The 27,778-nt window shown below is 36.0% G+C and overlaps 1 protein-coding gene and 1 long non-coding RNA gene across 2 annotated transcripts in view; one reads left to right on the forward strand and one right to left on the reverse strand.

Moving 5' to 3' along the window:
- The window catches only part of BRCA2 (BRCA2 DNA repair associated), a 40,418-nt gene that overhangs the window by 9,992 nt on the left and 2,648 nt on the right, over positions 1-27,778 (reverse strand). The window contains exons 3-18 of the mRNA XM_074815874.1: positions 27,169-27,274; positions 26,335-26,387; positions 26,196-26,236; positions 25,991-26,102; positions 24,129-24,184; positions 23,100-23,214; positions 18,184-19,371; positions 12,535-17,322; positions 11,261-11,353; positions 9,739-9,808; positions 8,951-9,372; positions 7,783-7,973; positions 6,999-7,186; positions 3,549-3,719; positions 2,890-3,241; positions 2,072-2,227 (exon numbers count right to left, since the gene is read on the reverse strand). Of these exons, the coding sequence (XP_074671975.1) occupies positions 2,072-2,227; positions 2,890-3,241; positions 3,549-3,719; positions 6,999-7,186; positions 7,783-7,973; positions 8,951-9,372; positions 9,739-9,808; positions 11,261-11,353; positions 12,535-17,322; positions 18,184-19,371; positions 23,100-23,214; positions 24,129-24,184; positions 25,991-26,102; positions 26,196-26,236; positions 26,335-26,387; positions 27,169-27,274 (8,102 nt within the window). The remainder of the gene's footprint in view (positions 1-2,071; positions 2,228-2,889; positions 3,242-3,548; positions 3,720-6,998; positions 7,187-7,782; positions 7,974-8,950; positions 9,373-9,738; positions 9,809-11,260; positions 11,354-12,534; positions 17,323-18,183; positions 19,372-23,099; positions 23,215-24,128; positions 24,185-25,990; positions 26,103-26,195; positions 26,237-26,334; positions 26,388-27,168; positions 27,275-27,778) is intronic.
- LOC141919735 (uncharacterized) lies at positions 2,988-25,932 on the forward strand. The gene is made up of 5 exons (XR_012622091.1): positions 2,988-2,999; positions 7,933-8,017; positions 8,970-9,082; positions 14,125-14,223; positions 24,745-25,932. It is a non-coding gene; the product is annotated as an uncharacterized LOC141919735 (long non-coding RNA).

A 27,778-nucleotide genomic window follows, 5' to 3' on the forward strand; every position in this document is an offset into this window, starting at 1 on the left:
AAAAAGATTCAAACAAAAAACAGACTTTAAATTTTTAACCTTGTCTAGCTTCCTTCTAATACTCACTGTTAAGCAAAAGTGTTTTAAGAAAATGAACAGGCAGTAGATTGTAACTTCTTTCAGTATAACAGATAAAAGGCAAAAGCCAACAGCATTGGTTGGTAAATCTTCACTTTTAAGACACACACAGACAGAATGGAGCACTAGTCAAAACTGCATGATTTAACAGCTGCAGAAACCATGGCTTAAAGTTATAGGAATCAACGATGTGATTTAGAAGATAGCTGGATCCCACTGGTAAAGATGCAAACTATCAAACTCAATGCTTTATATACCAGAACTGCATTCTACCCAATTTGTCTTTCCACATCAACTGTACTGTCTGTTTGAACATGCTAGATTAGATGCTGTGAAAGAACTATGATGTTGTTCTGCAGGTGGTCAGTCTTGAACTTCTTCTGTCTGAAATGGTTCCATAGGACTACGGCCTTGTCCACAACCCTGCCAGAACTGGCTTGCCTGATTTGAGGAGATATGCAAATCAAACAAAGAGGTCACTGCTGCTGAAAGCAGTCCCTTCCCTTCCTCTTTGCTGCACAGTCCCATCTTCTCCCTTGCACAGGCTCTAGCACATACCCGACCTCATCAGACCACATCAGTTTGTTAATTCAATAGACAAGTTTGTTGTGTTGGGATTTTTTTTTTTTTTTTGGTTATTATTAATTAGTTACTCCTAGTTTAGTGAATTAAATTAGCTGAGCAACAGGATCAGGTGAGGTCCAGCTTCAGCATAGAGAAGCAGAATGAGGAAGGGTTGAAGGACTAATCCTTAGGAGGCAGTGAATTGTTGAAATAGGCTCTGCCTGCCTCATTAACTGCATGCCATATGTCTCCTGCACTATTCACAGTTAGACACCTTTAATTAGGGTTACTGTGATTCCTACACTCCTTGACTCTCCAGGTAAAAGGAGACACATAGCCCAAGTCTTCCTATCATTTTGGTATGTTTGAGCAAAAGTCTCAGTGTTTTTAAAAAAAAAAAATCTACATCAGTACATCATTCTCTTGATATAGTGAGATACAAAGCACCACTTTCCTCCCCAGCCTGGAAGCCATTTACCATGATGCTGTAACAGATTACAATCCCCTTTCTGGGACCTAAATAAATGTTAGTTCTACCAGAGAGTTCATATAATAAATGCAGCAATTTTGTCCATTAAAGTAATGATCTAAATACCAAAGTAATAATCCAACCCAAATATTACTATTATCTTTGCAGAATTCATTCTACATTGATACAATTATTTAGAAAGAAAGCAACAAAAAAACCCCCTATATGTACATGCCAAGTGTAACATACTCTGAGGAAAGTTAATAAAATCTGAAAGTTCTATCCTGGTTAAACTGTTAACATTAAGAGGATTGATTACTAACAAGAATATTGTTTCTTTTTTAGTTGTTATTGTTATAAAAACAAGTAATTACAGCGAAGTCTGACCATATTGAAAATGTGTGGATATCAAGTGGTATTTAACAGATCTTCTATTTTACACCACAATCACATCACATTTTCAGTAATATTTTTAAATAATAGATCTTACACAATATAGCCAGCTACATGTAAGAAAAAGTAATCTTACTAATGGTTATAAATATTTAACTTCTTTGCAGGGATAAAAAGGATAGAAAAGGATAGAAAAAAACTGGGTTTCACTTCTACTTGGAGTTGAAACTGTCCCTGTTTTTTTTCTCTCCTTTAAAACAAGCGCTGTGCTTTTTAGATTACAGAACTGAAATTCAACTATCTCTGGCTTTTTGAAGCTGAAAGCAAAGCCAGCCACAAGATACTGAGTACAAACTCAAATTCTTCTTACAGCAGGATACTCCAGTCCTGAAATATTAAATACATGCACACTGCAAGAACCACTCCTGTTCATTTTACACATAATGGAACCTTTTCTTAAATTTTTTAGCTCTCTATATTATGTCTGGTTTGAGAAATGAGAGAGCAATTAAGTAATATAATTTAATCTCATAAACCTGTTAGATTCCTAAAATACTTATACCATACCTGAATAGGATATGTTCTTTGAATAACTATGTCAACACACCCCACCGCACCACCGTCACTGTAAAGCGATGACAAAGGCAAAGGAAAAGGTCTGGGATCCCGATGAAATCCTAGTTTTGCATGCCATCGTGCACGTCGAGTGCTGTTCGCTGAAATCTAAGTTAAATGTTGAATGATAAGCTGTCACTGGTAGGTCAAAAAGATATCCAACTTACATACAGGAAAGACTATTTTCACACTGACCTCACCCAAGAATATCTAATTTTTGTACCTGAACATATTAACATTTTAAGTTTAAGGTTTCTTTTCACATTCAAGAATGTATTTTAAACAGGAACTAAAAAATTGATGAGTTAAAATTCTCTGAGAAATGAGCATCCCATTGCTTTATACCACGGGAGCAAAATTTTTATGCTGAAACTTCACCCAGCACTTTAATCATCCTCAAACAAGTCAAGACCCAATCCCAACCCAAGCCCAGCCTCTCACAACCTGTTTTTTCCCCCCATTCTTCCCTCCACTTCCATGTTGTCTGTGATGGATAAATACTTTCTGTAACTTGGTGCTTAACCAAATCAAGGAGCCAGAACTGTCAAAACGCACAGCAAAACTTGGCAGAATTTTACACTATAAACTTCTCTTCCAACTCTAGTGAGTAGCGTCATGTCTTACAAATCTGGTTATTAAACTTCGACAAAACTTTGTCTTTATAAAGCCCTGACAAAACTTTTTCTGTTTACAAAACATGGGTCAACTAAATAGCATCTATCACATCTCTCTCTCACATCCAATCAAGCTGAACTAATATTTTGTTTTACCTTTAACATAAGGGAATCTGGGGCTTCCAGTGGCGTACATCCATTCTGAGAGCCAACAAGTTCTGCTCCATGCACTATGATCTTCTGACCAACAGAGAGCCTTCCTCTATGTAAGAAAGCCTTGAGAGGTGGATCCAGAAGAGCTCTAATCCCATACCAGCCATCAGTAACTTCAATTATTGCTGCTGCTTTTTTACTTTCCACATTCTTATTGCTACTGCTAGGAGATACAACGGTGTTTAGCGATATGATTTTAGAAACACACAGCACAAGTGTTTTACCTGCCGCATCATCTCTTTCAGTTATTTTTTTGATTGCTGATCGTTTACTTTTATCAACTTCCAAATCATACCTACAAAAAAGAATTCATGATGCTTTGTTAAAGCAAACAAAATCCATCACATTGTTCTTCCTTAAAAACAATTGTACCAAACTACTGCTTAATTAATCTATATGATTAAATACCACTGTAGCAAGCAAATGTTATATGAATTTTTTGCAAATAACATGCACTACATTAATACTGGCATGCACAAGTTTAACATAAGCATTCTGATAAACAGTAAATACAAGGCAGAGGTGCTTATTCTGTAATATTATGAACTAGAAAACACACCATGTCACAAATTACAACTCCAAATACATTGCTATACACGTACCTATATTTCAACTGCAACAGCACTGTTTCTGGTGTCAAACATCTGTTAGCAAATTCATGTGGAAAAGATGCTTCCATGGCTGCCAATTTCCATACAATCCACCTATAGTGATTGTAAACCCAGGCTTCTGTTATTAGCTTGGGATCCACACCAGGAGTGTCACAGAGGGCTCTGCAGATGAATTGTTAATAAATTAACCTGAAATTCACTGTAAGTTTTTACTTGCCTATTTTTCCCTAGCGTTGTATTCAGTGTATGTACATAGGCAACATTAACACAGAAATATTTTGACAGTGAAAACAGGAAGGTTACATTCCCTAACCTGATCTGATTATTGTCTGAATACTCAAGTTTTGTCCTCTTATGCTTTGGCAGCATGCATGCGCATACATGCATTTATTCTCGAAATGGATATTTTTTTGACACTAGCAGTAGCTCCAGGGACATGCTCCGTCTGCTTCATGCAGTTATGCATATAGCATAGGGGGACAGAGGTGTACTCCATTCCTTTTCAGCCCTGGAATTTCCCCTGTGTGCCTGATGAGTCCATTACAATTGAACCCCCTCTACTTCACAGTTTCTGGAGTTGTGGTTTGGGTGTTTTGTTGATTCTTTTTTTTAAGCACACATGTGGACAACACATTTCAAACAACTTTCAGCTGCTACTAAAGAACTTTCTTCTCTCCACTGAGTGACCACCGAAATAGACTTTCATTCTGTGTTGAGTCCAAGCTGTACCACCATGACCTGCATGAGTTGGGTTGGAAACATCTATTTTTTCCAGCTCTTGCAGTCACTAGGAAGGCCATTTAATTAAAAGAGGAAGAGGAAAGAATTAGACCAGAGATTCAAACAGCTGAGCCATTAGACTGATTAGAACACAAGGTTAAGTTCTATCAAAAAGTCAATTTCTGACTTTTCAGAAAGCCTCAAGAAGATTTTAAGGAGCCGTACTGCAGTTGGGTGAGGAAAAACAATGTAAAAGCCAAAAAGTCATATCCAGGAAGATAAGGAGCAGGCATGACCATCAGATTAATTACTACATTAGAAGAGAGCAAAGCAATCCCAAACTATCTCCTAAGAGATACTCCGTAATATATTGTGAAGGACAATGCAATTCAAGAGTTAAAGACAATTCAACTGAAGATTAAGATCCTAAATACAGATGACTAAATGAAAGCATATATATTCTAGTTGATGGAGCTCCAATTAATATACTTAAAAGGGATAAAAAGACTGATTTAGTTAACCAACTCTCAACCATATGCGTTAACATACAACAAATCCAGAAAAGATACAGGAACTGAAGGCAACCTCTTGGGGAACAACCTCTACAAATTGCTCGAGAGGCTATCTGGTATGCAGGGTCAGATCGATACTGCCACCCAGAGCAGGTTCTGACACCAACATCACTGTGGCTACTCTGGACTATTTAGCAGTATGTTGGTGGTTTCTCTCTTCTGTTTTTGAAAAATTAATGCAGGGAAAGCCATATATATGATGGCCTGACCAGACAGAATCAGGGGCACCTCTGAAAATGATTAAGACAAGCTGCCTCTGGAACAAGAAGTTGGACTGCCTACAAAGGCCAATATTTGGCACACCTAGGTGTAAGATGTTTTGTGCAAATGCTTTAATACCTTTCCCATTCACAGGACAATTATGTGAAATTAATCAAGATTATCTCCAACATGCCTAAGCAGCAGATTGCAAATACACTGATCCAGAGTTGGATGCATTGTTCCCAGAGATCTACTGCTTCTTGACAAAAACAACCTCAAACCTCATGTTTCCTATTAATTTGTGTAGCGGTGTTGCTTGTCAGCCTAGAAATAGCAATTCCACATGAGAAAAGAATGACCAGCACACTTTCTAAAATGGACGCAACTCCAGAGAACTGACATGTAGGCAAGAGGCCTTGCACCGTAATTGAACATGGATGAACACCCCAGACAGTCTTTTATGCATCTACCATAAATGCTTTGTAGGAACACGCCGTCTAGCAAGGTACATCCCCAAAACATTCAACAATTGTGTCACTACTGGAGGGAAGTGCAGAATCAGGGATGGTATCCCCAATAGCAAAAGACTTGCCAAATGGGGAGGAAACGAGGCAAGTAACAAGTTAGGTCAAGGTCTGCATACTCTGCCTTTAAGTGACTACATGAAGTGTATATGCCTACATATCCCATAGCTGTCCATGAAACAGCTGGGGCATGTTATGCCACTGGGTGCAAAATGGAACTGTGGGAGGATTAGTTCTGCCCTACAGTATTTAGAAAGAAACCCACAATCAACTTTAAGGACTGCTCTGAGACAAACTTGGTTTACTGTCAAACAGAGAGACTCAAGAACTTCCATAACAGCATGAAAAAATTCTTAGAAGCAATTTCTAAACAAATGAAAGACAAGAGGGTGACTGCTAATGGCCAACATGGATTTACTAAGAGCAAATCATGCCTTAACCTACCCAATTGATTTCTACAATGAAGTAACTGGTGCTGTGGGCAAGGGGAGGGCAGTGGATGTTGCATATGTTAGCAAGGACTTTGACAATTTCTTACAGTCTCTTTATCATTAAATTGGTAAGATATGGGCTGGATAAGTAGATAAGGTGGGTGGAAAATTGGCTAGACCGCTGAGCATAAAGAATTGTGATCAACAGTACAAAGTCCAGCAGGTAGGCAGTAACTAGTGACACCTCTCAGATATCAATACAGGGACCAATGTTGTTTAACGTCTTCATTAACAACCCAGATGATGGCATGGAACACACATGCAGCAAGTTTACGGATGACACCAAATCTGGGGAAGTGGTTGATGAACTGGGGGGCAGGGTTGCTATTTAGAGGGACCTGAACAGGCCAGAGAAATAAACTGGCAGGAATCTCATGTAATTCAACAAAAGCAAAGAAGCACAAAACCATCCTGGGCTGTATTATTAGCGAAGCCAGGAAGCAGTGATTATATTGAAAATTATATTGAAAAAAGATATTTTCAGCCCTGTCCTGACAAAGCAGCCCTAAGCACCTCCCCAAACAACCTTCATTCTCATCAAGAAACTCTAGAGCCCAACAGAAATAAAACCTTTTTCACTTGAAAAAAAAAATCAAAACCTATTAATGCTAATTAAACGAAATGGTGAAGTGCTGAATTAACAGACAATAATAATATTTTTCTAGACTATTAACACCGTTGCGGAATCCACAGAAATTTTCTAAATTTACTTTGTATGCTTTCTTTAATGGTCAGTGAAGATCACTAACAACATTAGTCTACACAGTAAATTTACAATCCTACAATATCTTTATTCACACTAACAGGGGTGTAACTAAAAACGCACAGTAAATAGAGGCTTTAAAAGATCACAGTGTTGGAGTTATTCTAGGGGATATGAAAATCACTAACTAATAAATAGCATACTTGTCTCAAGTTCATAAGTAACAGTACCTGTAAAACTCCTTTTTTCCAGCTTTTCCCTCATCTGTAGGTATTAGCCATCCTCCATCAGCAAGTTGCATCCCATTTCCAGCTAATAAATACTCCTTACTGAAAAAGTCTTTGATCAGGAACTGGAAAGATTCTGCATTTGTGCTGTTAACTTGTATGCAATGTTTTGAAACACCGTATGTGTAAAGCTGAGAAAAAATTAGATGAAAAAGACAAAATATTTACAATACAGTTAGAATTCAGCTGAGAGTTTTTATAGGTAATGTTATAAATTCAGATAAGATATTTCCTTGAGATTGAGACAGGTTTTGTCTGACCTTGTCATTTAGTATGTAATCCAAGGAGAATGGAGGAATCCCCAGCAATTATTTTAGCAGAACAGCATCACAGCGTGCTTTAAAAGCATTTAAAAAGTTCAAAAGGTTTTGTACTTTCAGTGTACCAAAAGCAAGATGCTTTTGATATACACTTACCTAAGCTTAAATTTTGTTATCATAAAACGGCTCTGGGTTAAAAGTCAATAGTAACTATAATTGGTGGATTTTTTCCTCATTTGATGCTTCTCTTGTTTGATTATAAGAGACATTTATGACCCTTATTATTTGGAATAAAAACTGTGGATATGCAAAGCTACTTAAAAACTGTAGCAACTGGTATAACAGCTACTGTAAATACTTATCTCAAAACTGAAGAATGTATCTATTGAAAAGCTACTGGGTTTTTGCTTGCTTGTCTTAAGGAATAGATCCCAGGAAAGCCACACAGTAGAAAGATATCAATATACCTCTTCTGTAGAATAAAAAGTAGGAGATTTCTCTTCTACTGCAGTTTTCAGAGAGATTCTATTTCCTGCAGACGTTTTAGTGACGTAAAGACTGCCTGGCTGTGAGCTAATATTTTGCCTATATTTCTTTTTAATTCTCATTTCCTGCAGATCTCTGGCACAGCGGAGATTTGTCATCATCTTGACCATAGCTGCAAAGAAAAAAAAAAACCCAAAACATGAAAACCTTGTTACAGTATGTATTGATTTAAGATCTACAGTCACACTATAAAAGCACATTTTCTAAGCCACTCTGCAGATTTTTAGAAACTGCATCAGTTCTAAACATTCAAAGTTTAATGAATTTAAAAAGCACTGTTTACTGAAGGCATTTGAACAGTATTTATATGAAATATGTCATTTCATGACATTCATAAGTCCCCGAACCAAACTTAAATCCACGTATTTTTCTCAGACTGAACGCTATCTTCATAGAAAATTCCAAATGAACAGAAATTAGTTAATGACTACAAAATCCATAATCCTGAGATTTTTGCCCTGTAAATAATGGGATCTAATTCTGCAAATGTTCATGCACCTGTTCAAATATACACAATGAGTCCTTCTGACAAAATACAGATTACTTGATTGCAATAGTTACAGAAATTATACACACTGGATCATTCAAGTCATCTTAGAAGCATAAACCAACATGCTAAATAAAGTCAAACAGTTGAGCATTTAAACTCTGCTTCATTGAAAATGACACAGTCGGCCATTTATATGGTTAAGCCTACATTTTAATTAGGAAACAATGAAAACAAGCTTCTGTAGAAGTGAATGAAGTATATATAGCAAGGCTCATTTTTCAGGTTCCTAGAATATTTTACTTAAGAGTTATATAAAATCAAGTATCAAATGAAACATAAGACATCTTCTTTCTGAAGTGCTGTGTGAAAACAAATTTGTGTTCTTAATTAACTTTGGAGATGAATTGCATATGCTTTGTTAGGAGCGCAGTATAAAATATTAGGAAAGTAATTATTTCCTATTTTTTCTGTCAAAAAAAAAGCTTAAAAAGGAGCTTCTTATTTAAAAAAGAAGTTTGACAGAATATGTAAAACCCTTAAAGGTTCAATTCTATCTAGTTAGTATTCACAATAGTTAAGTGATCAAAAGCTGAAGATACCTAAGTTGCTGTTTTCTAGGTCAGTGTCTGCTGCATGCTGCTCACAAGACTGGTGATCAGGAGGTTCAGCAATATTTTGTTCAGTTTTGATCTGATCTAATTCCATGTCTTCAGTCCTACTTTTGCTGATCGGTGAGTCACATCTACTGCTGCTGCTGCCTTGTTCACCTGTAGAAAGTGTCAGCTTGGTTTTGAAGGGTGGAATAAAAGTTTTAACAGTTTTGCCAGATTTGTACAAACTTCTTGTTTCTTCACTCTCCTTTGCTGAGACCTTACATGGAGCAGAAACCACTGAAGTACCATTTGAAGACTGCCGTAGGCCACAGTGCTGAAAAATGGCAGGCTTAGATTTGAATCCTTTGAAGTCTTGATCAGGTAGAGTAAGGGTAGGATTCCTGACTACTTCTTGTTCTTTAGTAGCCCTACAGAGATGAAAACTTTTAAACATACAGGTTTCAGCTTCCTGACAAAAACCTTCGTCAGGATTTTTATATTCTTAATTTAGTAATACAACTTTCAACACTACGTCAATTAAAAGACAAAATATCAGTCTCTTGAGATTTTAAAAACTGAATACTTCATTTCTATCTATTGGGAAAAGAGAAGTGTAAAATTCGTTTAGCATCTCACTGGTCTACTGCAGCAATGTGTAGTGTAATGTATGGTAATTTGTTTATTTTGAAGTAAAATTATTAGTCTTTTATAAAGTTGGGTAGCAAATTATAATGGCAAGGGCTTGCAAGGTTTCAAGAAATTGCATTAGAAGAACTCTAAAATAAATTTCTCACCCAAAAGGTTGACAAGTGACAGGTTTTAAAGGAACATGGTACATAAATTTTCTTCTGTCTTTGAAAATGCCTACAAAATAATTAGAAAAAAGTTTGAAATGGTATATTGCATAGATAGATATTTACAGCACATGTTTCTTCTCTATTAATGTTATAAATATATAGAAAAGTTTCCAGAGTGCATTTAAACATCTTCATACTAGTTTTAAACATACTAGATTTTTAAACATACTGGATTTAAACTTCTTCATACTAGTTGCAGACAGATCTAGAGGATAAGTGACCACAATGCAGAACTCTCAAAAGTTCGTATTTGTGAGCCTGCAAGAGGTTTTTAGGCTCCTGAAAGGGAAATGTTTATCATATATTTAATTCCAGGTAGGTTCACCATTCAATTTAGAACTCTTAGCACCTTTTTTTTTTTTTTTTAAGTTACAACAGAAAAGGGCACATTTGCACAAACTCCTTCTTCCATCATTGAAGGACATGCTTATCTTGGAATTATCAACATAACTAAATCACATCTGTCTGGAATTTAAACTCATTTGTGCTATGCCCTTTGGCTGCAAAGAGGAATTTTCGTATGAGAAATCATATATACAAGATGCCACATGTTCTGTAAGTCAGAAGCAAGACTCTACTGGAGATTAGAACTGTTTTCAGTTGTTTCACCAAAGAATAACACTGTTCAAATCCTGCTGCAGGGTAGGGTAATATTTACATATGAAGGGTATAAAATTATTCTCTGGCAGCAACTTACAAATTCCATTTAAAACTTTAAATCATGGGTTTTATGCTTAGAACAGATCTAGGACAGCATTCAGGAACCAATATACTGGTTAAACCAATACATTTGATGAATCCTGCTACTGAATTCTAGGTGAGAGCATGCAGTGCTTAGAAAGAACAAGTTCCTTGAAGAACACAGCTTATCCCATAACCAAAAGCTGTGCCAAAAATCACATTATCCTAATACCCTAATCACTAACTAACTTCACATAAAGCATCCGCTCAAATTTTACAATCTTGATTTCACTTTTTTATAAGCCTCCATATTACTGGCTCTAAATATTAAAAGCATCTGTAATGTAGACACCTCTCAGTAAGTATATTCTTCATAAATTATTATATGATGAAATTACTAGCACCTTCTAATTTTCCTGCAGCTAGTTTTTAATTGAGAAATTACAGATCAATAAAATATATTCATCCTACTGAGACTAGAATTTGTGAGATTTAGGATTGTGATAAACTGGATAAATTCCTACCAAGCTGGAAATTAAACCAGAGTTCTTGCAGAAGCAGTACATTGTAATATATTTAGATTCTACATAATAAGGCATATCATTATCATGTGATTTCAAGTCATCAGAGACATTATCAAATAGCAGCTTTCCTGAATTTCCATTACTATATTGATAAAGAAGTGGTTAAGCAATTTTATTTCAATTGGAAATTGAAAAATTCTAAAGATAACAACCAAATCAGATTACTGCTTAGAACACAAGACAACTAAAATTACCATCAGGGGTGCTTTTCGAAGCTTTCAAAGATCTGGGGGGATTCTTTGTTCTGTTAAATTCAAGCAGTAGCTGTCTTTTAATCGGAGGTTCGCCTAGGATAAACCACAGATTTTTAAAAGTGATGTTCCTTTTAAGTTCAGTTTCTTACTAATACTGTATAACTTAATTATAATTTCTAAATAAAAATTCAAGAAGTCAGAGCAAGCAGAAATTGCAAGTTTTCAGATCATAGATCTCTATTAAATGGCTGTTTCAAGCAGAGAGCTACTTCACCACAATTTGCAAAAATTTCTTCTGTACCAAATGACTGTATATTGTGTTACCAAGAATGAGATGCCATATAATAAAGTCTGTTGCAGAATCTTGTGGTCGGTAGGCCTTTTCTGTCCATATCAAAATTCGTGAGCCTTAAGTTGTCAGACATAATCGAGATGGTGTGCCTCAAAGTGCACCACAGCAGCACAGCTCACCTGCATTTTTTTTTTGTACTTTCAGTAATCAGAGTCCCTACAGAATTCTAAAAAAGCACGTAACATCTTTCACAGAAGCTGTATCTAAGGATATGGTTCAACTGTGGCACAGCTGTTTCAAGTTGGACTGATAAGAGTCCTAATCTGCCTTTGCACACCTAGCCAAACTTTGCCCCACTAGCCTGCCTGACCTTTGTACTTGAACTTGTGCAGCTAGGCAGCGACTCTGTTTCAATCTCCCCTTCCATAAATAGTTCTCAGATAGGCCAGGTCCCTCAACAGGTCTGGGTGACTGTGCAAGCATTAAGTAGCAACACTTCAGCCTGAAACAGGGCAGTTTTAAATGGTAAAAAACTGTGCTTTTAGACCAACAGCTATTTTTCATGTCAGACTAGTAATCTCAATACAAGTGAAAACTTGTCCTCACCTACAAGGCATAAAAAGGTGAAAATGGAAATACTACCACTCATGTTTCAATGAAAAAACACTAGATTTGTGCAGAGGAAAAAAAAAAAGTCTGCTTAGAGAGAAAAGGAGCAGTAGCTTTTCCATACCTTTATGATAAATCAGCAAAACCTGCACACCTTCAAGATTGCTAATCACAAATTTAGCTTGTACTGTGCATTTAAGGCTGGAAAGAGTGAAAGAACTATTGCTTGCAGCAAGAATTTTGTCACTGACACCTAGAGAAAGAACTTCCAACTTCTATAATGACCTAAAAATCAATTTAACATGCAAAAAAACCCCAAACAATCCCCTGTGCAGAAATATAAATGTTGAACATATATAAGACAAAGACCTACCAAGTGAGTTTTCTTCTTCAAACTGCCTCTTCCTGAAGGTCTTATTTTGAAAATTTTTATCCAGTCTGCCACTGAAGGACCGTACGTTAATTTGTACTCCAGAATTGGAAAGATCATCTTCCATAAAAGCTCTTGCACTTTCTACAGCCTCCACTTCCAAGTAATTTTTTGGAGTTTGGAGAAGATTAGTATTTGTTTCTACTTTAGCAGCATCACAGCATGAAATTGCTTCAGACTCTGTTTTCATCTCCAGATTCAGCTGCTCTTTTCCAAACGACCTAATCTCCTCTTGCTGAAAGCTATTTTTAAATGATGTTAACTGCTTGGTTTTTGTACTATGTGGTATGTACTCAGGCATTTTGACATGCTGAGTGCTTGGAAAAGACTTCATTTCCTCAGGGTAAATGCTTTTTAAGTTAAAGTCTTCACTGCAGCTTTTTTCAATTTTGGATTCTGAGATCACTTCATCAGTTAAAGATTTTACATGTTGACCACTCTCTTTAATTGAACTAAGTTGATCTGTAATGCAAAGCCCACAGATTTGTGGCACAGCAAAGTCATCAGATTCTTTTAAAATTGCCTTCGCTTTTTGATAGGCTGTTTTAGAGACTGTTACCTGCTTTCCACTTGCAGTGCTGAAACCAAAAGCAGGATCTGAAATCAGTTTAGTGCTGGTATTTTCCTCCCCTTTCGGTAACACTATCCGCATTTTCTTAGGCACTACTTCAGTTGACATTTCAGACTGTTCAACATCTTCCTCAACTAAAAATGCTTCTTGTACATGTGATGAATGATTACTTTCCATTTCAGAAAAGAGCTGTCTAGCTTTACTGAGCGACTCTTCTGATAGTTGTACAGGCTTACCACTTGCTGTACTAAAAAATCCAAAATTGCCTGTAGAAGAATCTGACTGCCTTATCTGCTTATCTGGAACAGGCAAGTGCCCTAAAAGCTTAATATTCTGTTCAAAGCATTGACTCTGAGAATTTGAAACAGACTCTGCACCTGCAAACGTGTTTGTATCTTGGTGACCATTTTCACTAGTACTTGCATTTATTTTAATAAAATGAGATGCATCTGAATTAATCTCTTCAGTTCTTGTAGCATTTAAAAACTTAGTGGCATTAGGACATGCAGCATGAATGACAGAAGATGCATTTCTTGCAATTTCTGTTTGATTAGTTCTTGAGTTAGTCTCCATTTTGTATTTTACAGATTCACTGTAGTCTTCTAGAAACGTCTGTTTGACTCTTGCTACTGCACTTTCCGAAACACAAACTGCTTTATCTTTCGCTGTACTAAACAGGATTTGTTTCAGACCACCCTTTTGATTTTCAACATTAAGTGTTTCTTTTAACCTGGTTAAATTAGTTTTATCTTCAGGAAGACTGACTAGTGACTGGTTTTGGTGATCATTAGCTATGGTGTCTGTGAAGCAGTTTGTATCAGCACAAGGTTCACTTAAACGTTCTAAGTCAAATTCCTTACTGTCACAGTTCAAATAAGAGCTACTTTTTGAAGTTAAGAGGAGGGATTGATTAGATTTATTGTTACTATCCTCAACAAATAAATTATTTTTTGTATCTCCAGGCACTGAATTATCTTCAAGGTCATTTGAGACCTTCATTAAATTCAGAGATGCAGAGTGCACAGGAAAATCATGCATGTTTTCTGAATCATCCTTTTTTGGTGAGTATTCTGTCTCCCTGTCTGCAAACAGTTTTTCATCTTCAGACAAACACTTTCTCCTTAAAGTATCACTCTCCTGTCCAGGAAGGGGTTCCAACTCTGACTTTCCAGGTCTGACATCAGCTTTTTTACACGCATATGAAGTTACCAAACTTCTTTTGCAATCTTCACCTGGATTAACAAATGTATCTACTTTAACAGTATCAAGAATCCCAAGGTGTTTCATGGGACTGCTCTCTACTGCCTGCTTAAATTCATCTCCAGGTTCTTCAGGAACAAGCTTTTTAAGTTTTTCTGGATCACATTGAGCAATGCTTTCAATACATAAATCACAGTCTTTGACACAGTTTTTACCACATTTCCTTTTCTTTCTGGGGTTCTCAAAATTGTCATTATGTTCCTTTCCTACATCAACATTTTCTGAAAAAAACTGTTCAGCTTTAGCCAAAAATCCATCGGCAATTGTTATTTTCTTGCCACTAGCAGTATGAAAACCAGTCACGTAACTCCCTTTCACTGCATTTTTTTCAACATCCACCTCTTGCTCGAAAGGTATTTGATGATGATGGTAAGAACCCATTTTTATTCTGCTTTCATTCACTAACAGGTTCTTATCATGGGTGGTGTCTTCTTCCGTATTTTTATGATTTGTCTGTTTATCAGAGTTCTCAAAAACATTTACATCTCTTTCTCCACATTGTACATTGAGCAAGTGTAGGGAATGATCCAGAGCTGCATCAGAAATGGATGTATCACCATCAGCTGGAGTTTGAAATTTTAGTGGCAAGTGTTCATTTTCCTTTCTGTCTTCTCCTTTCTGATTAGGAGACAGGTTTTCCATTTCATCAGATATACTTAAACTATGTTCTTCTGCAGTTGTAATAGCATCTCCTAGACATGTTACATCTAATGAGTCTTCTTTCAAACGACCTTCAACTTGGCAATCTCCTTGATTCAAAAACTGTCTGGAAGTTTTATGATTCTGGTTATGCTTTTTAATGGATGACAGACTGTTGATGATAGCGTTAGTACTACTGAAATTAACATTTTCATTTATTGATCTTTTTGATTGATTTTCCATATCTTCCTTGAATGGTGTACTAGTATTTTCGTCATTTTTTTTCTGTGCACGGTGGGAAACAGAACCTGTGTGGGAAATGGCACCTATGCTTTTGAAATCTGAAATACAAACCGTTTTTCCTTCATTTTCTTTTGTCAGGCATCTGACAAAATTACAGTCATAAGACATATGCCTATTTGAATTGTGACGTCTAGTACTAGTTTCAGATTTAAACAAATAGTTATCATCATCCAAGTCCCTGAAGAGCTCTGCAGATCTGGTCAAAGCCTCCTTCGAAATATTTATTTTTTTACCTCCAGCTGAAGTAAAGCCTACAAAATTAGAAAAGGTGCTCTGTTTAGCTACTGGAAAGCTCCCATCAGATATTCTACTTTCATTTCTGTCTAAGTTAGTAAAAGTAACCTTTTTGTCATTTTTATGGAAAACCACTGTGTTTTCTTTTTCATATTCCACCACTTTAGAGTCTTGATTTATGTCTTCCTGCTTAGTACAACAGCTGTCATTTTTTACCTGATTTTCAGATTTAAAAGTACTAGAAAAATCAGTATCTTTCCCTGTTTCAGAAATATTTTCCACATTTGTTGTTCCATGTGCTTCTACAGTTCCAAACTGTTGAAAGACATGACTTTGTGTCATCTTGCTTTGTTTTCTAAACTGTGTAAATTCAAACTGACTACCTGTTTCTTCCAGGATACTAGAAAGTTCAGCAATTTCAGCTTCTTGGCTTGCTGTTAAAGTTTGATTTGTTTCTTGCAACGATTGTTGACTTTTAGGGAAACTTTTACACAAGCCAACTTTATGTGGAATAAACTGCGTATGCCTGGGCTCAAGAACACTTTTCTGTGAATCTAAAGAATCAGATAAATTACTCACCAACTCGTTTTCTGAATCTGGTAAAAACATAGTCTCCTTTTTAACCTGATTTGAAAAGTTTCTGACTCTTTCCATGGAAGAGGCTTCAAAGTATTCATTTTCAATATCTTTGAATAGCATTCTGCCTTTTGCTATACCGACTTCAGAAAATTTAATCTGCTTATTGGAAGCAGTCTGAAAGCCACCAAATCCCAGATTCAAACTGCATGTATTAAGATTTCCAGATGATTTCCCTTTATACTTTAGGTTCTCCTTTGACTTTGTGCTAGAATACATAGGTGCTATTTGCTTATCTTCTTCAGAAATCACTTCATTTAAAGAATTATCACCTATACAATCTAACAATTCTTTGGAAATCTCTACAGCGACATTATTGCAAGCAGCTGCTTGAGGGCTTTCATTGTTTTCAGCTGACTTTGGCTCTTGATCATCAGCTACAACTTCCGAAAACGCAGCTGCATCTGTTTTCTCCCCTTGTTTTAATCCAGTACTATCATTTTCTGAGCAGTTTATTCCCAAAGGCCCAAGTACTTCTTTACAGTCAACTACGGACTGTCGGTCTGTAGCATGACTTTTATCAGTTGGTATTTTATTGCAACAATCACTACTGACTCCATTTATGCCAAAGTTCATCTGACTCAAAGCATTATTGAAACCGCCATTTGTCACAGACGTAGTGTCATGGTGCATATCAATCAAGCATTCATTATCCCTAGAAGACCACGCAAGTTGTTCTTTAAGGCTCCAAGGTACAGCAGCTCCATCATTTCCATTAGCACTCGTATACTTGTCTTCCTTGCCTTTGCCTAAGCCACAGCCTTTAGGGAGCATTCTGGAACGCTTTCTTGCCATTAGGCATGCTGAAGTTCGAACTTTACGTTTTATATTTGAAATTATTTCACTATTTAAAGAATTTGTTGTGTCTTCTTTCTGTGTATTAGATACTTCTAAGCATTTTAGTGATGTAGCAGGTTGATCCTCTCTTGCATTTTCCCCCAAGTCTCTCAGGTCTTGCTGCTTCAGCCTGTTGTTGAAGGGATTGTCAGATGAGTTCTCCATTACATCCATTTTTAAAGTACAAGTGCTGAAATTATTTTCCTTCGTATTCAATTGCAAACGATGTCTCTCAGCAAGAAGCAAGCAGTCTACAAGAGAAGACATTACAGAAAAAAACATGTTAACAAACTAGTTCTCATTTATTCAAACAAATGCAAATTCCGATTTTCATAAAATTTTGGCTCGTAAGATCATTTCTACACATGCTTAACACTGGTACCATAAATATCAGGTTTGTTTTCAAATGTGAACACCTTGACAGGACTGGAGATCTGTTTAATCTAATCATGTTCTAGTAGCCAGAAACAAGTCAGAAGGCTGCAGTTAATGCAGTTAAAAAATAAATCCATTTTTAGTTGTAATGAAATTTGAAGACATGGACTTCCATTCCTTGTGTCTCAACATAAGGATTTGTTTCAAGCTTTAAGAAGAAGTACTTAACTCCTAATACTAAGTAATTCTTCTAGCAAGAACAACAGCTTTTAAAAATAGGACTATGTGCTTGCTTTCATTACATAATTTGTTTTTTAAAATATTTTGTGCTTCTGAAAGAAACAGATGTACTGTCTTAAACCCCCTAATTTTAGAAAAATAACTATACAATTTTACCATTCTTTATGATCTCTTTCAAGTTATCAACTCAAGACAGCATTGCCTAAACAGCACTGACAAAGATAATTAAGCCAAGCAATTAGAATAGTTGTTCAAGGTGGAAGTTTCTATTCCAGAAAGTAATCTGAGACTAAAACCAGTAAATTAGCACCAGACTACTTGAAAATAATGCTATTCTGTCAGTGTTCTTATAACAGACCAATTCCATATCTTGATTCCCAGTTGCAAGAGCTACTTTATCATAAACACAAGACTTCACACGATTTTATCTGAAACATTTACATAAAAGATTCTTAATAAAGAATCCTCCACAAATGATGAAAAGCTTAATAATATACCTTGTTCGTCAACACTGGCCACATGACAGCCTTTAAATCCATACGAATCAGATTCCAAATGTGGCAATACAGGACAAATAGGTGATTCAGAGGTTACTTCTTTCTGTATTTTTTCTTCTTGATACAGTAAAGTATTATTTATTGCATAAATAAATCTCTTGGATCTCTTTCTCAAGCTGGATAACATATTCAGGCTTTTAAAGCCAGACTTTGTAAGAGTATTTTCACTATTTATTAAATGTAGGCCATTGCAATTATCTGAAGATGTAGCACTAGATACAAGTGGGTGAGACAGAACATCAGTTACAACAGATTTAGAAGTTGCTTTTAAATGCTTGGAAAAGCTGCCATTGTAGACTACAGAATACTCTGTGACATTTGTACTTTCAATTAAAAAAGAATTACAGTTTAAGAAGCTAATTTTGGAAACCTTCTCAGCTGTACATCCTTTTACTAACTTTGGATCTTGAACACTCAGAGACACAGATTTTACTGGAGTTATTTCCGATATTGGGTTATTTTCAGAATTTTTCACTTCACAGCACTTTTCTGACAAATTGACACTCAACAGCTTTTGTGCTTTTATCAAGCCTGAAGTATTCAGTAAAGATGTTTCCACAGCATCATCTTTGGTCATCAGTACTGACTTCTCTTCTAAATCTTCCTCTCTACGCAAGTCAGAGGGTGGAGATCCACATATAGACATCTCCAAGTGAGTTACATCAAGATCAGATAAGTTCAGTTGAGACCACTGGCTTGAGGAAGATGGCATGTCTTCCTTCACAGACTTCTCATTCTCAGATGACTGGTGTATTCTATGATCTTGCCCATCTCCTGTGATCCTAAGTGACTCCAATTCCTCTTTGTGTCCTATTAAACAGCCATCTTTACCATCCCCTGTATCTTCATCTGTGTTTTGGAGTAAAGAATCCTTCACTGCAATAGAGTGGCTTTTTTCAGTCCAGCTAGTTGTTTTCACTTCCTGTGAAATGCCAGTCTTTCTTCTATTAGGCTGCTCAGAAGGAACATCCCCCTTTCCTTGTGCTTTATCTGTGTTTATCTCACATTTCTCTACTGCATCCAGAGCACCTGGCATCAGCAGAAGAGTTCCACTGGACTTCGCAGGCATGTTGAATGTATCATCAAAGCTATTCATCTCGCCAAATAAGCCATCTAACATCTCCAACTCTAAATAGTTTAGAGAATATGGGGAGAGGAAAAGAAATAAAAAATTAAGTTTTAGGAAATAACTTACCGTTTTTTTAATAGATAAATACAGCTTTCAATTTTATGGTAATTACCTTTACTCAGGAGTGAGTTTAGAAAGATAAATCTATGTGTCTTTAAAGCAAGTTAGTCTCCAACAGCAGCTGTTAGAGGAAAACAGTAGGCAAAGGACATACATGCAGATGCCCTGGCCTCCTGAGGACTGTGGTGGTTAAGTAGATTTCCAAGATGAAACTTAGCTGTCTCAAAAGTGGTTTGTTTTTAGTTTTTTTCCTACAGACAGGAGAATGAGTAGTGTTTTACAAGACAAATGTCTAGAAATTTTCTGCCCAAATTTATACCTGATGGTAGGCTCCAAACACCTTGAGAAGCTGCCTATTTTTGTCTGTAACTGGCAGCTAAGGAAACTTATTTATTTTATTTATTATTATACTATCTTTTGCTTTGATGTAGAATAGTAGAGTATCTAGAAAGATTTAGAAAATATTCTCACTTTTTTAATTGATTAGGAAGCTTTTAAGAAGTTCCACACGATTAGCACAAATATTAGAAAGATGAGAATTTTTTGTTTGTGTATAGAACATAATATTCAGTAGGGGAAAAGTAACCTAAACTCTACCTTGCAGACAGCCTTAAAAGCTTATACATACCAAATAAAAACATTACCTTCTCAAATGTATGAAACTAGACCCACCTACAAAAATAGTTCACATTCAAAAGAATTGCTAGGTTTTATTTTGAGGGAACTTTTAAAGGCTTTTTTATATCAAAGAAATCGTAATGAAGTACCTAGAAAACATCATTGTTCTCTTGTTTTCCTTGGGCACATAACCAACAGCTTAACTTTTTCCATAAGCCTTTTTTAGGTACACTTTCTATAATTTAGAATTCTGTAATTTTTCCTATTAGACCTTTAAATGACCTAGCGTCCGAAAGATTTTCTATTTGGAAGTCCATAGAAAATCTCCCAGTACTTGGTCACACACATCCAGCTATTTGTAATACATCTATTAAAGGTTCATGCCCATGCTGTAGGCATAAAACCACCTCTCATCACCCCTCTTGAACAGTTAATTACTCACTCTCTTTACTTTCTGCTTTTTGCCTGAGTGGCAGAAGGTATCACTAAACAAGATCTCAAAAAGAAAACCGTAACACTACAGATTGTGTACAGGTCCTTTTTCCTTATTAAAGTACGTTCTCTGGAGCAACTTCTGTGTCCGCATCCTTTCATCCTGTAATAATTTGTCAGAGCTTTCTAAAAAGACACAGTTGTATTTCTCTTACTGGAGCCATTACCTTTAATCAAAAAAGAAAACCAGGAGTATCTGAAACACTGTAAAGCTACTGGTTGTACACTGAATAAGCGGATGCCAGGGGGAGAAAAAAAAAAAAATAGGGAAGTTAATTTTAACTTCTAAACTCACTGGAGGGTCAGGGAAATTACAAGCCCAGAAATAAGGACTGAACAGAATTCTCCTGTTTTCCCAGTAAGTGCCCTAACTAGGCAATAACTACTTAATTTGCTTTCTCAGAGCCTCTCCTTCTGGGTAAATAATACAGTACTCAGAAAAAATGAGGCTTATTAGATGTTTCTGCTCTGGAGTCACATATCGACCGATTGTTAGAACATATTGCCACATTTCAGGTTGGAATCCTTATAAGCAGAGGGTATTGAAGCCATTTCTCCTACTTCATGAATAGTTCTAGACACTGAGGTTAAAGATGAACCGTTTACTCTGATCAAGGTTATAAAGGGACTGAGTGACATCATGTTGGTTTTTGAATTAAAAAGAGTTTAAATATCAAGTTTTGGGCAACAGGCCAGGGCAAAATACCTAAAATGTTACCGAATTTCATGTTTCCCATTAGTCTTTCAATGTAAATAGCTTCCCAGTCAAATGCTCATTACTATATATTTGACGAATCTTAACTCTGAATCCAGGTTATATACCTACAGCAAAGCTGTGAATTCTGCTACAAGGGCCAGATGCCTAAAGCTTAGTGTTACAATGCTACAATGACCAGTCTTAGATTTACTTAAACTAGGGATGTGAACCTTAGGAATTAATGATTGGGTTATAAATTAATATGCTTAACGACTATATGAAAATTTATCTCCTTTTATGAAATTCCAAAGTGTTCATACATGACAGTACACATCTTGAAGTCCATGGTTATACTAAATGTAAAACACAGTTAAAAGGTTTTTCCTCTTCCCCCAAATTATTACAACTAAAAATTAAAAAAAAATCCAGCAAAAAAAATCTTTGAAATATTTGGTACTTCTTTGGACTGAGTGCATATATTCAGTTTTACTGTTACTAAGGACACAAGTCATACAGTATAAATAATTTCTTCATATCCTTAACATCATGTAGGTATCCAAATCAATATTATGATCTCCCTTATTTTGACTGAAACAAAATGTGCGCCTAATACAACTGATTGCCTTTCATCATCATACAACACTATTCCAGAGAAAAATAACACTTGAAAGCTACAAACGTGGAGGTTTGAGCTATCCTTTTCACACCGCATCTTCAAATGCCAAGTTAACTATTATCAAAAACAGAAGACAGAGGGGAAAAAAGGAGACATTTGCAAAAGTTGTTTTGCACTTTAAGAGAAATGGGTTTCTTCTTCCTCTTATTTTTACTCGGACATTGTTTTAACTAGCCTTCTCTACTGTAACATGGGATGTTGGAACACAGAACCGGACATTAATTTGTCCTTAATTTCTAAAAGTATTTTACTGACTACAGATTACCTGAATATGTTTACTACCAACTACATTTTTCTCAGCACGTTTGAACCTACAAGATAAAAATAGCAGTGTATATTGCTCTGCAAGCAGCAATGCTTCCCCACCTCAGCATTCTCAGCCTTCCTCGTCAAATTCTAAACTGATTATTTCATAATTCTTACATGTACCACCAAACAATATTTTTAGGGCAGTTGATTCAATTCAGATAGGGAGGAGACATACAATCTTAAAGATATATCATCCTGTCTAGCCCATGTCAATCTCTACAGCACCCTTTTACACCCATGCGTGCTGAACAAATTTCTGTTAATATTCTTCCCTTCTGCCATCATTTCTCAACAAAAATCAAAAAGCTTACACTGAAGTGTACATTTTCACTTGTCCTCTAACATGATCTAAGAACACAGAATGAAAACATTTGTTTCCCTTGGCTGAGTATTTTCTGCATTAATTTTTAAAAAAACAAACCCATTTATTTTTCCTAAAGAATCTGTCATGTTTTGAACTACTAATAGGTGAAGTAAATGAAGAAAGAATATAGCAAGATCAAAAAACAAGCTCACCACAGAATGAGTACTGGGGTGAACCTTCATGGTAAAGCTAAACCTATTCAATAGCCAGAAGTAGGAGTCTTGCTCCCCCTTGAGCCTGCACCGTATTTTTCTCTCTCAGCTCTCCCATACAGTCTCACACCTTCACTTACACCAGTACTAATCTAGTTGTCATCCAGTGGCACAGTAACCTGATTTAATTCACTGACTCAGCAGAGTCAGATTAGTTTTACAAAGCTGAATAAATTCAGGAAGTGGGAGCACACAGTTGGTAGAGGAAATAAGCAGAAAGATCAGCTCAAGACATACAATGTAACTTTACCCTCAGTCTTGCTTCACAGTATACTCAGTAGTAAAGCATCAATGCATACCAGAATCTTTCATGTCATCTTCAGCATTTAGCTTTACTGCCTCTGGAACGGACAGCATACTTGTATCACTCATCCCAGCACATTTATCATGGTTGGAAAAGAAGTTGTGCAAAATCTGTAAACCAAAGACATAAGCTATTACATACCAGTAAGTGTCACTTTAACAATAAGACACACAACTCTAAACATTTCCTGCAGTATCTGAGTAATTCTGCATCTCTTAAAATGAAAGGTAATATTTCCACAGGTACACTTGAAAATAAGCAAATAATTCCCATTTTCAATGCAAATTAGGTTCCATTCTACAGTCAGGTTAAGGGCAGTCAATGGGTTCAGCAGTTTGCTATAAGCAAGCCTCTCAAAAAAGGAACAAAGGAGAAATGAGGAAGACTTTTTTCTTATTTTAATTTGTAACGGTTTGTTAACAGTGAAGTTTCAGGTAGTTAAGAATCAAATGTAAATTTGTAATTGAATTCTATTAGCACTATACTCAGTTTTCAGTCTGAATAATCATTCAGCTTTCATATACACAGAGTAAAATTACAATTTTGCAGGAACTCTCCCTTTTCTGACAATACTGAAGGACTGAAATGAATACTCAATTTCAACTCTTGGTATAGCGGTTGAGCACAAGAAGTTATTGGACAATAAGTCAAACAGTAACTCCCAAAACTGACAGAAGAGAAAGAAAAACAAACCCTCAGACAAGTAGCATATTGCAATTTCTAAGTTTGATTTCTCTTTGAATGACTCCCACTGCTGCTGAACCCAAATTATTTTGTGCTGCCTTTTTTTTTTTTTAAAAAGCACAGCAAAAAATATTCCTCAAAGGAGGTTATTTGTGAAAATACAGTCTACAGCCTGGTTTTGCAAGTTTAGTTTTGTGAACAGTAACTTTTAAAAATAGCCAGGTAGGAGGGCCTAGAATGAAAATGACAGAATTTTTTATTCTTGGCTCAAGGAATGTAAACATGTAACTAAATAGCTTAACTGAAATTAAAGAACAGCACAGTTCTTAAAACTACTTACTATCTCAGCTCTTTCATCCTGTTGCTTTGCTCCAGAAACAGAATCATTCTCTCTAGCTTGAGAAGAAAGACAAACAAGTCAATTCATTTGCTCCGAAGCAATTTGCTCAGTGTGTTCAAATATGGTTGTGTTCTGGAGGGGTTTTCTTTGTATTATTTTAAATGCAACTGAAATGTATAAACCAAAAACTACTAAAAACTAACCAAAAGTTAGAAGTCCTACAAGTGGGGCTGAGGGACAGCGTACAAAAGCAGTTTCACAACAGCACAGAACACCCTAAATCATTGGTTGTAGTTGCTGCTACGTAGGTAGACTGGTTACCACCCTGAGCCCACCTTCACTGCCAATCCCCTTTCCAGCAGTTATTCATGGTACTACTCTCACTTTTTTCTGTCAAGGATCTGGATGAGATCTACAAGTCTCTCTTACAAATTTGGGTTTTTTTTTCCATTTCCTCCCACAAGAACAGTAATATCTTTTCACCTACATTACAGAAGGAGAAAGTGAACCCTATTTTTAAGATGTCTGAAGAGCAGTATCTCCAAATAACACATTTCATAGACGTGGCATCTAGGTTCCATGTAGCAGCCAAATGACTCACTGTTTCCTTTTACAGGTGCCAGATGGCAGAGAGTGGGCATCATTACTATAAAATACTAGGCTCATCCAGGAAGTGGGAGAATGAGGAGAGCTCAAACCACAATTCATCTTCCAGAAGAACATCATTAAGCTCTGGCTACTTCCCCCAGCCGCCTTCTTCCAGTCACATCATTCTGAACCAATGAACACCCAAAATGGCACAACTCAGAAGCCTTGTGAACAGCACCACCCCCTCCCTGCCAACACAGGGATCACAGAATCTCTCAAGCTGGAAGGGACCCATAAGGACCACTGAGTCCAACTCCCTACAACTCGCAGGGCTACCTAAAACTAAACCATATAATTAAGAACATCGTCCAGACGCTCCTTGAACTCTGACAGGCCTGGGCCATGACCAGTTCTTACATGAGGAGATTCCCAGTTCTTACAGGCATTCTTAACACACTTTATATGCTTGCATGCTCTACGTGCTTTATACAGTGATTGTTCAACAACATTAACAAGAGTGATGTCAGGAGATAAGCAGACATCCAGGTCTTCCCATTTTCTCAAGAGTTTTCACCAACAAAGCATAAAGTCAAATTTCATCTTGTTTATCATATGCTAATGAAATCCCACTTACAGCAACACCTTAGGTCGGGGCCTGATGTTTTAGCATTAGTGCCACAAGCAGTTATCAGCCATTCTCATTCACAGTTATGCTGGCACAGCTGTTTGTGCAGCTGCAGAGCAAATGAGGTCCAGGAATTACCCTGTCCAAATAACCCAGGAAATATGGTCTTCAATTGGGTCAGTATCTCATCCTGTCTCACCCCATCAATACGATGGTAGGCACAGTGAGAGGGGTTATGAATGCTGAAGCCAGCACAGCTGCTGGAAGGTTTACTCAACAGGCTACCTCCTTAGACTTCATAAACATATTTACATGACAACCTAATAGTATCTAGTTTTGTCTTACGTGACTTAACCTAATAGTATCTAGTTTTGTGATAGTGCAAAGCAATTATTACCTCATCCTCTTTCTATGCTTTGCTATGTTTTTTCTAAATTTGTATTCCCTTATACAATGTAAGAAAACTTTTGAAAAGCAATGATGCATTTAATTTAATTTCTACCTTTTAGGGCTGCATTATTAAAGTACCCACTAAGCATCACTGCAATTTTTAATAAAGAAAAAAAAAGAAACAGTTCACACTAATTGAACTTCCAGTGTCACAACCAGAAGTTTTTAACCTTTAACAACTGTTCATTTTTAGAAATACCTATTATCACTGTTGCACCAAGTGTAGGAGGTGTGGCTAAAGAACTTGACCAGGACATATCTGGATCCACTTCTGCTCCCAGACTTTCAGAAATACGTTTTGGAGTTCTGACCTAGAAATGTATTTAGCAATTATTATTTCTATGCAGAATTCTAAATTTACTACCTAGGAAAAAGAAAACAAAATGCAGGAATAAAATATTTACCTCCAAAAGTTTTGGTGTGCAAAACAAGCTTCCATATGGTCCTAAAAAACATTATGTAATGCGGACATTAAATAATACCTAAGACATAAGGATTTATATCTACAGATATTTTGTAAAACCAAAAAGTGAAAATACAAACCAGGCATGTTGTTTCTCTGAGGTGTTCTATAAGTATCCCTTAAAATAGTTGGACTGCAAAACAAAACAAAAAAATCTTACATTTCACTTCTCAATTTTTGAAAATAAGTAAATACTTCATATATTTATACATATATTACCACCTCTGTTATTTTTGTTTGCAACTATGGCTATTCCCCTGAGTAAATAAAAAGTAGATTTCTCCTAACCATCAGTCAGTATTTTAAACCTTAACATAAGTTTATTACAAACTGTAAAATGCTTCTTTTGTGAAATATGTTAATCTTCAGTGATGATCTGCCTGACAAATAGTGTAATAGGTTTCAATATAACCATGCATTTCTTAATATGCTGTATGGAAATACAGAAATTGGCTTAATTGATTTTAATTAAATAATTAGTTTAACTGTTCTTATAATCAACGTGAGTACTTTGATCAGATTTATCTGAAATACATTTAAATGTAGAAATCAAGGCTATTACTAAAAAAAATCTCTACTACTTGAGAAGCACGTGATATGTCACTACTACTCTTTTTTGCACTGGATGTTGAGGATTTGGGAAGCTGAAATAATGTCAACAAATGCCATATGGCAGCTGTGAAGGAGTAGAAAAATTGAAAGGAAGAACATCTTTTCAAGGAAAGGAAGTTTTCAAAATTAGCTAGTGTTTTATTTTCAATTCACTTAGCAACTTACGAGTATCATAAACATACAACACATACAAGATTACTGACTTCTCTAAAGAAGTCTATCAGTCAAATATGGTGGTTTTAATACTTCTTTTTGCTTAAAATCCAGTTTGCTTTATATTTGCATAGACATATTTAGTATACCTAGCAGTAAGGCAGTTGTGACAGGTACCAGGAGGAGAAGCAAATATTTCATTTTCTTGATCTATTTTTCTTCTTGTGACACTCGGGCTTATCAAATTCTCTCTGCCTATAACACATAAGACAATAAATCAACACAACCTTGCAGAATTACAAGTAACAGTTTCAATTTTGAAGTTTAAAGATAATCTTTAAAAAAAAAAATGCAATGTCTGATTTTTAGTTAAAAAAGCCCAAACCCACCTTTTCCTCTAGTGTTTTGAACATGTTCAAGTTCTATATCCAAATAATGCCACATTTCAAATGCACAGCCAAAAATGCTCATTACGTCACTTTATTTTATACGTGTTCCAGTACATTTCCTTGATATTATTCAAGTCACATATTCCATTTCAGTTTTAGTATGCCGTATTGTGCCTTTTGTCATTGCAGAAGTTATTCTTAGGAGAAACTCAATACATGCAAACATGCATTTGTACCAGCCTTCCCTCAAATTTACTTAAGACATACACTTCTTGATTTGAATAAGTAGCATAAAGCAAAAATTATTTCTGGAACTCTTAGTGGAATCACTGTCACTGTAGCAGTAGCTATTTATATGCTATGTGTCTCC

This window comes from Strix aluco, chromosome 2, assembly GCF_031877795.1.
Source record: "Strix aluco isolate bStrAlu1 chromosome 2, bStrAlu1.hap1, whole genome shotgun sequence".
NCBI classification, from domain to species: Eukaryota; Metazoa; Chordata; class Aves; order Strigiformes; family Strigidae; genus Strix; species Strix aluco.